A 14,788-nucleotide genomic window follows, 5' to 3' on the forward strand; every position below is an offset into this window, starting at 1 on the left:
ATTGGACGTAGAGCGTGTGATGGCTTGGTTGTGGACGGGGAAAAAGAAGTTGGTCGGGAGTCCGGAGAAGGACGTTTCTGGTTCCAGACCAGGCAGGTCTCGTGCAGGGTCCAGCCTGCGCCTTCCATAAATAGCCTACCATCTCCAGAGAGTACAGAATCAACGCAAGCTTTTCATCTGTGTTCTGTGTTCTGCCATGGCGTTCGACGGATATCGACGTCTGGACTTTTTTGGGTAGTTCTGGTACGCGACATGAGACTCCCCATTCCTTATAAAGCGGCTCACTTGTTCCATGTACCACTGCTAAGAAACACCAGTACTCTTCAAGACCTATCCGTGTCCTAACCCGGGAGACGTCCGCACTTTAGCCACAGAGATTACAGGCTCGCCTTGCGCTTTCCTGCTGCAAGCCGCATTGACATTCACCGGGCCATGACAAAGTGAGATTGGAAACCTCCTATCAGACGTTCAAAGCAGAGAGAAATCAGGCTGCTTCTCGGGTATCGCCCGACATGGAAGACAGGTATTTCCGGGCCTCAGATGGGTTAACTTCAAGGGGCCTTGAACAGAAAAGACCAGAAAACTCCCCGCATGCCGCTTACCGTTCTGCCTTGACAGGCACACCGGCGTATCATATAAAAGTGTCACACAATACGATTGTGTGGGACAGCTGGGGAAGAATGAATGACTCTTGATATTCTATATACTTGCCAGTTGGCAAGTCGCCACCTAGGCAGCATTGTGCTTGGATTGGCGGGGGCAATAGAACGATGGCTCGTCATGGTCGTAGTCCTCCGGCTGCGGCTGTAGAACATAGATGGTTACATTTGACTGTCTCGTCTCTCACCGAGCCACGAGCCACGAGCCACGAGTCACAAGTCACGATGCGCCGACTAGGACGAAGCACAAACTGGAACCGCCAGGGCAGATCTGCATGTGGCGGCTCCAAGTTCAACCGCGTCGCCGACAAGCCTGCATGAGGTAACGTCGCTTACATATGGCAAGCGTCCGGGCCAGCAGCAGTACCAGAATTTTCCAAAGTAACATCCAAACCACACCGCGACCCAAACAGCAAGATCGTACCGATGGTGGTGGAGGCAGGTATCCTCATCCTCGGTGATGCGGTCGCAGTCCGGGATGGAGAGCTGCACCTCGTCCACCTTTCCAACTTTGCATTTCAAAGGTTCTTCATAGCAAGCCCAAAAACTCCGACAAGTTCCCCTGACAAGAGGAATGGAACGTGTGTCCAGAAACAGAGGCCCGGCAGCGACATCAACACCGACAGCTCCGAAGTCACTCTCCTTGGCGCGGGCTCTTTCCTCGCCATCAACGGCAGATGACTGCGTTTTCAACATGGGAGTAGTAGCATTCAATTTTGATCACAGCCTCGAGGTAACCTGACCGTGTCCTTGACAATTAGGGATACTATTCCCACGTCTAGTGTTAGGACTTGGGGTTCCTAGCAGAGTAGACAAAAGAATTATATAGAGCACTTACTGCAACTCTATAAATAGCTAAGTTAGTAAAAATAACTATATTAATCTCTAAACCTCTTCTTCTCTTAGTATAAACTTCTCTTCTTTATATATATATAAGTTAGTAGCTACTATTTTATAGCTAATTTAATAGCTACTATATTATTATATTAAAGTAAATTAAAGTTAAATATACTTTATATACTTTTAATTACTTAAATAAGTATTAAGTTTTTAATAGAATTTTCTTTATTAGCTATAGCTATACTTAGTTATAGTAAAGTAGTTATAATACTACTTTATAAAGCTATTTAGTAGATAACTTTTATAGTATATAGCTTTTTTTAATATTAATAGCTAGTAAGTAGCTATAACTACTTATTAAAGAATTTAAAAAAGCTTTACTAACTTTTATAATTTTCTTTCTTTTTTTTTCTCTTTTTTAACTTATTAAATATTTTATATATTATTTAAGCTAATAGCTACTATATTATAGTATTCTTCTTTTATTTATACTAACTAGTAATAATTACTAAGTTTATTCTCTTAATCTTCTTAAATATTTACTATTATATTAGTTTTAAGTAAGTTTATTTAACTTTCTTACTACTAGCTTATAGCTAATTTACTAGTAATAGCTACTTATAAAAGTAGTATTAAGCTCTTAGTATCTCTCTAAAAGAGTAGAAAGTAGTAAGTTATAATAATAATACTTAAATATACTACTAATTTATTATTAAGTAGTAGTACTTACTTTTATTAGTATTATATATATACTACTTACTTTTAAAATAAGTATTTAGCTATTTATTATAAAAATATATATAGTTTAGTTAAGAAATATAATATAAACTTTATTAATATATTACTATAAGCTTACTACTAGTTAGTTACTAATATTCTTAGGCTGCTTTATTAAGTACTTTTACTACTTTAAAAATAATAAAGTATATATTTTAATAAGTTAATTATATTATATATAAGTAATACCTAGCTAATATACTACTAGCTTAATACTTATTACTATTATATATATATTAATTTTCTTCTTACTTAAGCTAATATTTCTATAACTAAGAAGTATAATAATAATAAAATAAGTAGTTTTAATTTAAAGTTCTTAGTTACTACTAACTTATAGTAATATAAAGTATAGTAAGCTCTTAGAAAGCTTTAGTATAAGTATTAGCTAAGTTTAAAAATAATAATAAAGTTAGCTATACTTATTATTTATATCTAGAAGCTATAAGTTTTATACTTACTATTAAGTAGCTACTATTTATAACTTAATTTATAAGTAGTACTATTTAAGTACTTTAATTTTAAGTTTTAATTTATTTTAATATTTCTAGAATACTTATTATAAGTATATATATAATAACTAAGCTACTACTTAGTAGCTTACTTTTATTATAAAGATATAAGTATAGTTAGAAATTACTAATTACTTTTATTATATTTATACTTATATAAAGTAGATATATTCTCTTTTTCTATTATACTATAACTATATAGCCAATAAGCTTAGTTTAGAAGTAGTAAGTACTTACTTAACTATATTACTTTAAAGTAATTACTAGTAGACTTAGCTAATACTTTTATAAAGTTTAATAAAAAGAAAAGAAATAATTAATAGTAGCTATATAGCTAGAGAGTAGTAGCTAGTTAGTTTAATAAGCCTTTAAAAAATTAATATATATACCTTTAAAAAATTTTATATATAAAGCTTATTATATTATTATAAATATATATATACTTATAGCTATTTTTCTAAGTTACTACTACTTTATAGCTAGTTAGACTTCTTACTATAAAACTTAAGCTATATATAAAAATTTTAACTTTATTATAAGTTAATTTTATAAGTATATTTTATTATACTTATTAATAAGTATTAATATAATAAAGTTATAAGTAAGTAGCTATAAGTTCTCTATATTATTATAGTTTTTCTATTTAACTAAGTATTTATACTTTTTACTATTATATTTATATATAATAATTTACTTCATATTATATATATTATTCTCTTTTAGTATAATATTTAGTAGCTATATAGTTACTATAATATTATATATATTCTTTTTAAAAAGTTTAAGCTATAAAATATAGAAAATATTATAAATTTATATATTTAGTAAAAGCTATATTTTATATATTAATTTTTAATTTTTAATTTCTATTAGTACTTTATAAAGTTCTAAGTACTTAAAGGTAAGCTTATAGCTTAGTTATTTAAAGTTAATATTTCTTATTAATAATAATATAAAATTAATAGCTTTAAACTATATAACTTTTCTTTTATAGTGATAGTATTTAGCTTATATAGTTTATATACTATATAGTAGCTATTTAGTAGCTATATATTTAGTTTATAGTTTCAGTTCTTTATTTTTAGCTTATTTATTAATAATTAGTAATAGTACTACTATATAGTATAGTTTATAAAAAGTAAATTCTTATAGTATTTCTATAAGTAAGTAGCTATAACTACTATAGTAGCTTATATTATATATATACTAAGCTAGTAGAAGTTACTTTAACTAGTTTATTTATTTATAGCTTTTAAAAGCTTATAAATAATATTTTAATAATTAGTTTTAGTATTTTATTTAGCTATTTATTTATAAGTAGAAAGTAGTACTAAGTTACTACTTAGTTGCTAGAAAGTAGTAAAAAGTTCTTTAGAACTTACTTATAAAAGTTAATTCTTAATTAGTTATAATTTCTTTAAGTAAACTATAATTTTAAAATATTCTTTATAGAAAAATTATAGCTAAGTTATTACTAGTAATATTCTTTATAATAAGCTTATAAATTATATACTTAGAAAATTAGTTAATAATTATAAAAATTAAATTAAATATTTTATTTCTATATATATTAATAGAAAGTAGCTTTATAATAAAATTTATTAATATCTCTTAAAAGAAGTAATTTAGTACTAATAGTATAGCTAGTTTACTATAAAGTTTATATAGCTTTAGTTTAAATAATTAGTAATTAATATATTATATAATATACTTCTTAATATTACTTTTTATATTTTACTAAAAATACTAAAATATAACTTACTTTAGTATTTTAATTATACTTTAGTAACTTATAGTAATATTATTATAAACTAATAAGAGAATTTTCTTTCTAAGGCTTAAAGAGATATAAGTATAATTCTTATAGTAAAGTAAGCTCTTTATACTTTTATACTAGTTATTCTTTTTAGAAGCTAAATTACTACTAACTAGTAGCTCTTTTTATTAGTAAATAAAGGTATTTCTTTATTACTCTTTAAATAATAACTTAAATAGTAATAAAGCTATCTTTATAGCTTACTTATTATTATTTTTCTAACTTAATTTAGTAGAGGCTACTCTTAATACTATTAATCTAGCTATAATATTATAGCTAGAGTACTATAATTTATATAGTATACTCTTTCTTTTAGTAGTAATACTTTATAGTCTTTTATAAAGTAGCTCTAAGTTACTAAGATTATAAATATAGCTCTTTACTATATTACTAAAATTATAAGTAGTACTTAGCTACTTACTTATAGTAAACTTTTAGAGAAAGAGAGGTAGTTATAAAGCTTTTACTTATATTATTTTATCTTTATTATAGTAATTAAACTTTCTAGATAAGCTATTTATAAAATTAAGCTTATTAAGTTAATATTTAATAATAAAGTTAAATAAATATAGCTTATTTAGAGTAGTAACTTATCTACTAGTTAGCTTAAGCTTTAATACTAAGTACTTATAATTTAAGTAATTTATAATAATATAAATTAAATACTAAGAGTAAGCTAAGTAGTGCCTCTATATATAAAAAGCTTTCTATATAGCTAGCAGCTTTATATTAAGAGTTATATAGTATAATTCAAAACTATTTAGCTTTCTAGAAAAGTAAGCTATTAAGTACTAGTAATTTAGCTATAACTATACTAGTATTATACTAATAGTAAAGTTAAATATATTTATCTTTATTCTTAAAAGTACTTCTAAGTTAAAATAAGCTAGAATTAAAGCTTCTTAAAATTACTACTTAAGTTTCTAGAAAGTAGTAATAATACTACTTAGTAGCTATAATTTCTCTATAGCTTTTTCTTTTATAAAATTAGTAAGTAGTACTATAATTTTACTATAATTCTTAATAAATTATTTATAGAATTTTATAAATTTAAAAAAGCTCTAAATATTTAAAATACTATTAAGTAGTAGCTACTTTATAATTACCTTAATATACTCTTCTTTTATCTTAATTTCTTAGTTAGTAATAATAAACTTAAGAAAAAATATAGTAGTTATAGAAAATTTATACTTTTAAAAGTTAGTATATAATTTAGCTACTTATAGTTTAGTTAAAACTTCTTTAATATACTATTTATATACTATTAAGTTACTACTATATATTAGTATATTATTAAGATAAATAATATAAATAAAGTTAACTAATTTACCTAGAGAATTATAAATATATTATTAAAAAGTAGCTAATATATTAATAAGCTTAAAAAGCATTATTAAATACTTAAAATAGCTATATTTATAATAAAAAGCTATTTTCTACTTATTACTTTTATAAATATATAGCTAGTAGTAAGTATTTTTAAAGTTTATTTTTATATAAATCTTTATACTTTTAAGTTTATTAAATATCTTTATTATTAAGAATAGTAGTACTTTATTTTTTTTATAACTTAATTTAAGCCTTTATAACTTATATATAGCTAAAGCTTACTTTCTTTCTTAAGTATAAAAAGAATTAAAGCTTTTATTAAGCTTATTAAATATTTTATCTAGCTATACTTAAACGTACTTACTAAGTAGTTATAAAGAATTTATAACTTTTTTTTAGCTAAGTTATAAATTAAGCTTTAAGATAAAGTCTCTTCTTCTTTTAGTTTAATAGTATATATTTAGCTAGTAAAAAGTAGAAAAGTTATAGCTACTTTAATATTAAATATATTAATATACTCTTAGTATATACTTAGTAGCTTAATATTAGTAATATTACTACTTAGTATATTTTTATTTTAAGTTTATATTTATACTAAATTATTTATTTAGTTAATAATAATTATAACTATAGCTTTCTTTACTTTATAGTAAGCTTACTACTTTTTTATAAAGAGCTTTAAGTACTCAAAGGTAATAAAATATCTTTAGTATTTCTTTTTTTAACTTATTATAATAAGCTTATATTTATTTACTTAGTTTTTTTCTAAAAAAATATTCTCTCTAGTATTTATAATATAGTAGTAAAGTTAGTAGAATTAAAAGTAATTTATATTATTAATAATACTTATAGTTCTCTAAAGAATACTTTAGTAAAGTAGCTATATACTTTCTACTACTTTAAAGACTTTATTATTTAGTTTTATATACTATTAGTTTATTATAAATAGTAACTTAAAGAAAATAAATATATACTTTATACTTATATTAAATAGTATATTTATAGCTACTTAATAGTATACTTACTATATAAGTATTATTATCTTACAGGCCGGATAACCCACCACCAATTGGCGGCAAAACTAGCCAAGGAGTGGAAGGCAAGACCGCCCGACTGGACGCCGGGGGTGGGATCGTGGCGACGCCGGCTGGATGCCGGCCTGCTGACGCGGCAATAGCAAGGTCAAAGAATCATTGAATCTATTAAAGCAAAAGGCATATTAAACCTATAGTATAAGCAATGACTAGCGACTCTCCCTCCCCTGAGCCTGCTTCCGCGCCCCGGAGTCGCTGCCACGCCCGCCCGCAGCCGCCCTAGAGCCACCTGCACGCTGCTCCTCGTTGAGCTCCGCTATAAAGCTGCGCCCATCTAGAGCCGCAAGCGAAGCCTCCATCTTGGCTATATAGCCGGCGCACTTGTTTAGGATCTAGACTGACTCTGCTACAGATGCAGCTGTGGCGGCGACTGACGCTGCGATCTCCCCCAACTGACCTAGGATCTCCTTATGGCGGTCTGCACTGTTATCTGATCCCCCGGCTAGCACTAAGCCGGACTAGGCCTGCCCCTTCCCCTTCTAATTGTTGGCCTTCTCTAAGGCCTTAAGATTCTTAAAAAATTAAGGAGTAAACTAAGACAGAGAGTTAGCAATGCTGAGCTGGAGATAGGGCAGACTACCTATAGTAACGCAGGAAGGCGTCTTCTTAGCCACAGCCTCTAGCTCCTTCTAGAGGCGCAGAAAAATAGAATGTGTCTCTAACGTTATATTACACTATAGCCTAGTTAGAGCTAGAGGAGGGGCAGAGACAGGACAACTTATAGGAACGCAATAATTATTGCGAATATAATAGTTAAAGCATAATGCAGTCTTTAACCTAATGATCTCCTAGTATAAATAGGCCTAGGGCCCGTCCGGCCCTAAGCTGGTAGCAGTAGCGGCAGCAGAGATCTAAGCGACACAAGAGACGCATATAACTTTGCAGATAGGACTAAGCTATACACAGAGTTAGAGCCGGAATAGAGGCAGAATTAGGGATATATACTGACTTGCTAGCAACTTTTTGGGACTAAGACTTAGTTATTGTTTTGCCTTTAAAGGCACTAGAAGTCTTGCAGCAGTTAGCTATTAGGCGGAGATTAAGCTAGCGCCGGCTTGAACTTACTATAACTTTCCCTGCGTTAGCAGACTGGGAGGAGGACATAGCGATAGCTGCCAAAAAGATCAGCAACTCCCTAGATTTAGGGCCGGTATAGGACAGACGTAGGGCATATATATACAGACGATAGGTTTTAATAGAGTTCGAAGACAATAAAGACGGCGGCAACAGCAGCAAGAACAGCTCTAGCAAGAAGTTAGCCAGGATCTAAGCAGAGACTAGCCCAGGCCCAGCGGGGCAGCAGGTGGAGCTAGTTTATTGGCAAGATTTAGTGTATATTAAGAGCAAGAGGTTGAAAGAGGAAGAAAAGAGGGAAGGAAGTTAGGGGGGGTCTAGCTAGCTTTATATCTAACAGGAGCCTGGGTTTAGCGTAGCAGCTGCGCCGGCTGTAGCCAGCTGTGAGGCTGGGAGGTAATTTACACATAGAACGAAAGTAAGGTGAATCTAAATATACAAGCTGTTGCAGCTAAACACTGGATATTTACGCTAGCAGCTATACAACAGCACAGAACTAGGCCGGCCTACCCCTAAGAGAGCGACAGACAACGTACTGCACTAAGATAGTCTGCGTCCCTAGAGAGCAGGGACAATTAGGGACTGACAGATAGAATGGGAAATTAGGCAGGCGTAAGACAGCCCCAGCATAGAGCTGGAGTTAGGCTATAGCTAGCTGCAAAGCTGAGAGGTAATTTATGTATAAGACGGAAGTAAGGTGAATCTAACTACACAAGCTGTTGCAGCTAAACACTAGATATTCACGCCAGCGGTTATACGTTAGCCTAGAGCCGGACCGGCCCACCCCTAAGATAGTAACAGACGACGTACTGCGCAGGGATAGATTGCGTCCCTAGGGAGAGGGGACAACTAGAGGCTGGAGAACATAGCAGGAGAATAGGCAGGAGCAGCATAGCCCCAGCGTAGAGCTGGAGGCAGGCTTGATTTTTAGGGGTTATTAGCCCCTCTAGAACACAGCCGGCGAAGCCGGCGACACTTATGCACGCGCAGGAGGCAGGCGGATTCTAGCTAGCACAGAGCTAGAGCTGCCCTAGGGAGCAAAAACAGAAGCAGGCAGGGTTTTTCTTCCTATTAAAGGGTTTTCTAGGCCTAATATAAGAAGAAGATGTACTAGTTATATAGCTTTATAGCTATCTAGGGTATTTAATATAAAATACATATTATTATCTTTATTTAAGAATTATTATATTTTTTATTAATAGTAATTTTAAGTTTTTAAGTATAAATTCTATAGACTAAAGTAGTATTACTATTAGTTACTAGTAAGCTACTACTAGCTTAGTGCTTATTTATAGTATACTAATTACTTTAATAAGTACTATAGTTTAGCTTAAAGTATTATAATATAATATAGCTTAATATATTATATTTATAGTAAATAATATTATTAAAATATAAAGTATTTCTACTAGTTTTATAACTTCTAGTAGTATTACTATTAGCTTACTACTTACTAGTATTTTTATTCTCTTTAAATAAAAGTTTATACTAATTTCTTTTTTTTATATAATAGTTATAGCTATTACTATTAAAGATATTATAATAGCTTTCTAGCTTAAAAATAGTAACTTTAGCTTTCTTCTCTTAGCTTTTTAAGTAGCTTTAATCTCTAGAGAACTTTTAGCTAAGTAGCTGCTTTCTTATAGTAAGTTAAAGGCTATTTATAAATATATAGATAGTAAGCCTCTTTAGTAGCTTATTTAGAAGTTTAGCTTTATACTTACTTTATACTTTTTTAAATACTTAAAATAATTAGCCTTAGCTTTAGTAAAGACTTATTAATATTTATATAGCTTCTAAGTAGTATATATCTTTATTTATAGTTTTAAATTTAAGCTATTTTATAAATCTAGCTTAAGTATACTTCTAGAAATTAATAAAGCTATTATTAGCTATATAGTATATTTATTATTACTTTATATTATTAGTAAAGTAGCTACTAGTATAAGCTACTTTATTAATATTAGTAATAAAGTAAAAGTAGTTTATAGTAAAAGCTATATATAAATCTACTAAATAAGTCTAAAGGCTTTTATATAATTTATCTTTATAAATTAATATTTAAATTTATACTTTTATCATACTAAAGTATAGCTAGTAAGTAGTATAGTTAAAGCTTATAAAAGCTAGCTAGAATAATTAAGTATTCTTACTAATATTTCTTTATTTAGCTTACTTAAGCTTTTTTATTATTTTTATAAGCTAGTTATACTTCTAAGTAATATATAGCTTCTTTATAGTATACTTAAAGCTATTATTTAGTATAGCTTTCTTATTACTTTATATTTTATTTATAATAGTAAAGTTTATAGTAGAAATTAATAGTTCTTTCTTAATAAATAAAGCTTTTAAAGAAAGTATAGTAAAATTACTACTAGTTTTTATCTTAAGTATAAAGTTTAATTAAGTTAAATATATTATATAAAGTATTTTTATTAACTTAAATAAATAGTTTACTACTTTATAGAGAAGAGAGATTAAGTTATTAAAATTAAAGTTTCTAGTAAAGTAAATAAAGAAATTATATAAAGTACTTACTATAACTTTATAAATAGCTAAGTTAGTAAAAATAACTATATTAATCTTTAAACCTTTTTTTCTCTTAGTATAAACTTCTCTTCTTTTATATATATATAGTTGCTAGCTGCTACTTTATAGCTAATTTAGTAGCTGCTACACTATTATATTAAAGTAAATTAAAGTTAAACGCGCTCTACATGCCCTTAATTACTCAGACGAGCGTTAGGTCTCTGACATTCCTAGCCTGGGAGCGCTAGATACAGCACATAATATTTGCATTCTTATATTATAGTATTCCGTTAAACACTCTTACACTTCTATGTCTATAACGACTAGTCTGTTGCGGATTCTCTATCCTATCGTTTCAGATCCTAGGCTGCTCTCAAAATAAAGCAGTACTAAAACATACAAGAATCTCAAATCCCCTTCTATTCGTCAAGAATGCCAAGTATATAAATGTCGTGGCTTTGTAGGAGATGTAGGCTAACGCAGTCCCGATTCGCGACGCGCTGCACCAAGATGAAGCGAGATTGTGAGTTCCAAATAAACTGCGGGTTGGCACGAGCATCAAGCTCGACTAGAGAATTCTTCTACCGTGCTTGGTTGACTAATTAGCCCTTCATCCACTCATTGTGAAAGGATTTCAAAGCCAATCGACCTACATCTTGGAGTCCGGCCGCGCCACGAATGGACATTGAATACCAAGCTGTTCAACATGTCTGGAAAAGAAGGTTGGAAAGTTGCGATCCAGCTCCTGACGCAACAGTCTCTGGCGTCTTCTGTCTGACTCTGGTTTCTTCTCAAGAAGCTCCCAATATCCCACCTTGGGGTCAGGTAATACATTGATCATAAAGAGGAAATAAAGGCGCACAAAGAGTTTTATAAGCCAACCAGTAAGGGCATGGACGGGGGAGATATCGTAAGCTTGCAGAATCTTTGGAGGCGCCAAGGCCAGAATGAGACGTCGACCCAGCCAGCGAAAGCCAAATGGGAAAAATCGGTATACCAGCTGTGCATAGTTTGCCTCCAGTCCCAGACGTCCATTTTCACTCCCCTCACTATAGAGGTTCTCTATCTTGTGGATGCTATTGATCATTCCGTCCCAGCTCATAGGAAACTCATCCAATGGTTTTCCTCCAGGAATTCGCAACAGGGTATAAATATCCTTCCAGAAATGATGCGCAGCAATCTTCTCCTTTTCGGACAATCCAGGTAGGCCTACTCTCACAAACAGCTGATGCTTCTGTGTTGCGAACAAGCAAACTGCATAGATATAGTCCTCGGGGTGCGAGAAGTCACCGGGGTACTTGTCAGACCAGTATTCGTGCAGACGATTAACACGTTCCACTTCCTGAATCGACTTTGAATGCTTCGGGCCGTACCAGGCTAGAATGAGTAGAAACTGTACTGTTTGTGCTACTCGATTCGTTGCTTTGTTGAGCATTTTGCCCCCGCCCTCCCGCCACACAGGCCGGGCGCTGTGTTCAGGAAGAATTGTGCTAGGAATTGAGAGAGCATAGGCCAGGTTGAGTATGAAGTCATTAAGGTTGTAACTTGCCGAGAGTCTCCATATCTTCTCGTAGTCCACCTCCGGGTCAAGAGACTCTATCTCTTGCTTGATCCACTTGTACCGCAACTTGGATTCGAAGTACATTCTAGTAAACAGCCTCTCAAGCAGAACCTGTTGCTGGGACTTGTAAGGCCTATCGTCGGCGGTAAACGTCACCCATGTATTATGCAGGTACACGTTCTTTGAAGCCAGGGGCGTATGGTAACTTATCCTACATCAACCATGGCTTCTCCCCACTGGATCAAGGGTTGTTTTATATCTCTCGGCTCTGAAGACTTTCTTTTTCTGCCGAGTGCAATTTTACTCCGTATTTGACCCACTTCCATGTCCTGGCCCTCATATTGGCCACTTTACGCTATTAAAAAATGACGCAGCCGGCGGCTACTTTCATGTGAGTTGTCCCGTCTTATATATCCTGTGACATCTCTTAATGTCCTCCGCGTGCCCACCTCGGCATGTATACATTTGGTTGATTACTTCCCGTCTCAAGTCGGCTTATAATTTAAGGATGCACTCTACCAGGTATCTCGCGGTGTAGTTTGGAATGTCGACAGTGCGAATTTAGTGCATTCGGACAATCACATGGCCATCCCGTCACTCGCTCATCCAGCAATATTCCTCGTGTCATTGCTGATGGCATCTACTTCATTTGTTTTAGTGCTTTCCCTCACGATGCCCTCATTAGCCGCACGCGGGCACGGGAATCTAGGCACAAAGGCCCAACAAAGGCAACGAGACGTCAACACCTTGATGACTCGGTCACCCGGTTCGAGTCGCACACACAGGCGTCGATTTGTATACATAGCGCCCGTTGCTCGGGTCCTTCAGGGAGACCAGCCAAGGACCTCAGGAGAATACGATATTATATGTGAATTTGAGGCTTTTGCTCCACGCCCTGATCTCCGTGACCAGCCCTTGTCACAATGAGTTAATTCCATTGTAATAACATACTTTGGTATCAAAAGGTCCGTGGTTTCCGCAAGGTCCTTGGGCCTACAGACTTATTTATGCAGCAGCCTTGTGCCCTAGGCCTTGTGATTAATAATAATAGCTCTTTGTCAGGATTAGGGTTCCTAGCAGAGTAGACAAAGGGGATTACATAGAGCACTTGCTGCAACTCTATAGATAGCTAGGTTAGTAAGAATAACTATATTAATCTCTAAACCTCTTCTTCTTAGTGCAAACTTCTTCTTCTTTATATATATATAGTTACTAGCTGCTACTTTATAGCTAATTTAGTAGCTACTATACTAGTATATTAAAGTAAATTAAAGTTAAATATACTTTATATACTTTTAATTACTTAAATAAGTATTAAGTTTTTAATAAAATTTCTCTTATTAACTATAGCTATACTTAGTTATAATAAAGTAGTTATAATACTACTTTATAAAGCTATTTAGTAGATAACTTTTATAATATATAGCTTTTTTTAATATTAATAGCTAGTAAGTAGCTATAACTACTTAATAAAAGTCTAAAAAAGCTTTACTAACTTTTATAATTTTCTTTCTTTTTTTTTCTCTTTTTTAACTTATTAAATATTTTATATATTATTTAAGCTAGTAGCTACTATATTATAGTATTCTTCTTTCTTTTATATTAACTAGTAATAGTTGCTAAGTTTATTATCTTAATCTTCTTAAATATTTATTATTATATTAATTTTAAGTAAGTTTATTTAACTTTTTTATTACTAGCTTATAGTTAATTTACTAGTAATAGCTACTTATAAAAGTAGTATTAAGCTTTTATTATTTCTTTATAAAAGTAGAAAGTAGTAAGTTATAATAATAATACTTAAATATACTACTAATTTATTACTAAGTAGTAATATATACTTTTACTAGTAATATATATATACTACTTACTTTTAAAATAAGTATTTAGCTATTTATTATAAAAATATATATAGTTTAGTTAAGAAATATAATATAAACTTTATTAATATATTACTATAAGCTTACTACTAGTTAGTTACTAATATTCTTAGGCTGCTTTATTAAGTACTTTTACTACTTTAAAAATAATAAAGTATATATTTTAATAAGTTAATTATATTATATATAAGTAATACCTAGCTAATATACTACTAGCTTAATACTTATTACTATTATATATATATTAATTTTCTTCTTACTTAAGCTAATATTTCTATAACTAAGAAGTATAATAATAATAAAATAAGTAGTTTTAATTTAAAGTTCTTAGTTACTACTAACTTATAGTAATATAAAGTATAGTAAGCTTTTAAAAGGCTTTAGTATATATACTAGCTAAGTTAAAGAATAATAATAAAGTTAGCTATACTTATTATTTATATTTAAAAGCTATAAGTTTTATACTTACTATTAAGTAGCTACTACTTATAACTTAATTTATAAGTAGTACTACTTAAGTACTTTAATTTTAAGTTTTATTTTATTTTAATATTTCTAAAATACTTATTATAAGTATACATATAATAACTAAGCTACTACTTAGCAGCTTGCTTTTATTACTAAAGTATAAGTATAGTTAGAAATTACTAATTACTTTTATTATATTTATATTTATATAAAGTAAGTATATTTCTCTTTTCTATTATATTATAACTA

At 30.8% G+C, this 14,788-nt stretch overlaps 2 protein-coding genes across 2 annotated transcripts; both read right to left on the reverse strand.

Annotated features, from left to right (window-relative positions):
- Window positions 1-893: 893 nt before the first annotated feature.
- MAM_03533 (uncharacterized protein) lies at window positions 894-1,355 on the reverse strand (the record flags this gene model as incomplete). The annotated part of the gene is made up of 1 exon (XM_040822332.1): window positions 894-1,355. One exon carries the CDS (start codon window positions 1,353-1,355, stop codon window positions 894-896), a length of 462 nt encoding a protein of 153 aa, XP_040679475.1.
- Window positions 1,356-11,279: 9,924 nt separating this feature from the next.
- MAM_03534 (uncharacterized protein) lies at window positions 11,280-12,275 on the reverse strand (the record flags this gene model as incomplete). The annotated part of the gene is made up of 1 exon (XM_040822333.1): window positions 11,280-12,275. One exon carries the CDS (start codon window positions 12,273-12,275, stop codon window positions 11,280-11,282), a length of 996 nt encoding a protein of 331 aa, XP_040679476.1.
- Window positions 12,276-14,788: the final 2,513 nt, after the last annotated feature.

The sequence above is a fragment of the Metarhizium album genome (genome assembly GCF_000804445.1).
Source record: "Metarhizium album ARSEF 1941 chromosome Unknown scaffold_7, whole genome shotgun sequence".
Classification (NCBI taxonomy): domain Eukaryota; kingdom Fungi; phylum Ascomycota; class Sordariomycetes; order Hypocreales; family Clavicipitaceae; genus Metarhizium; species Metarhizium album.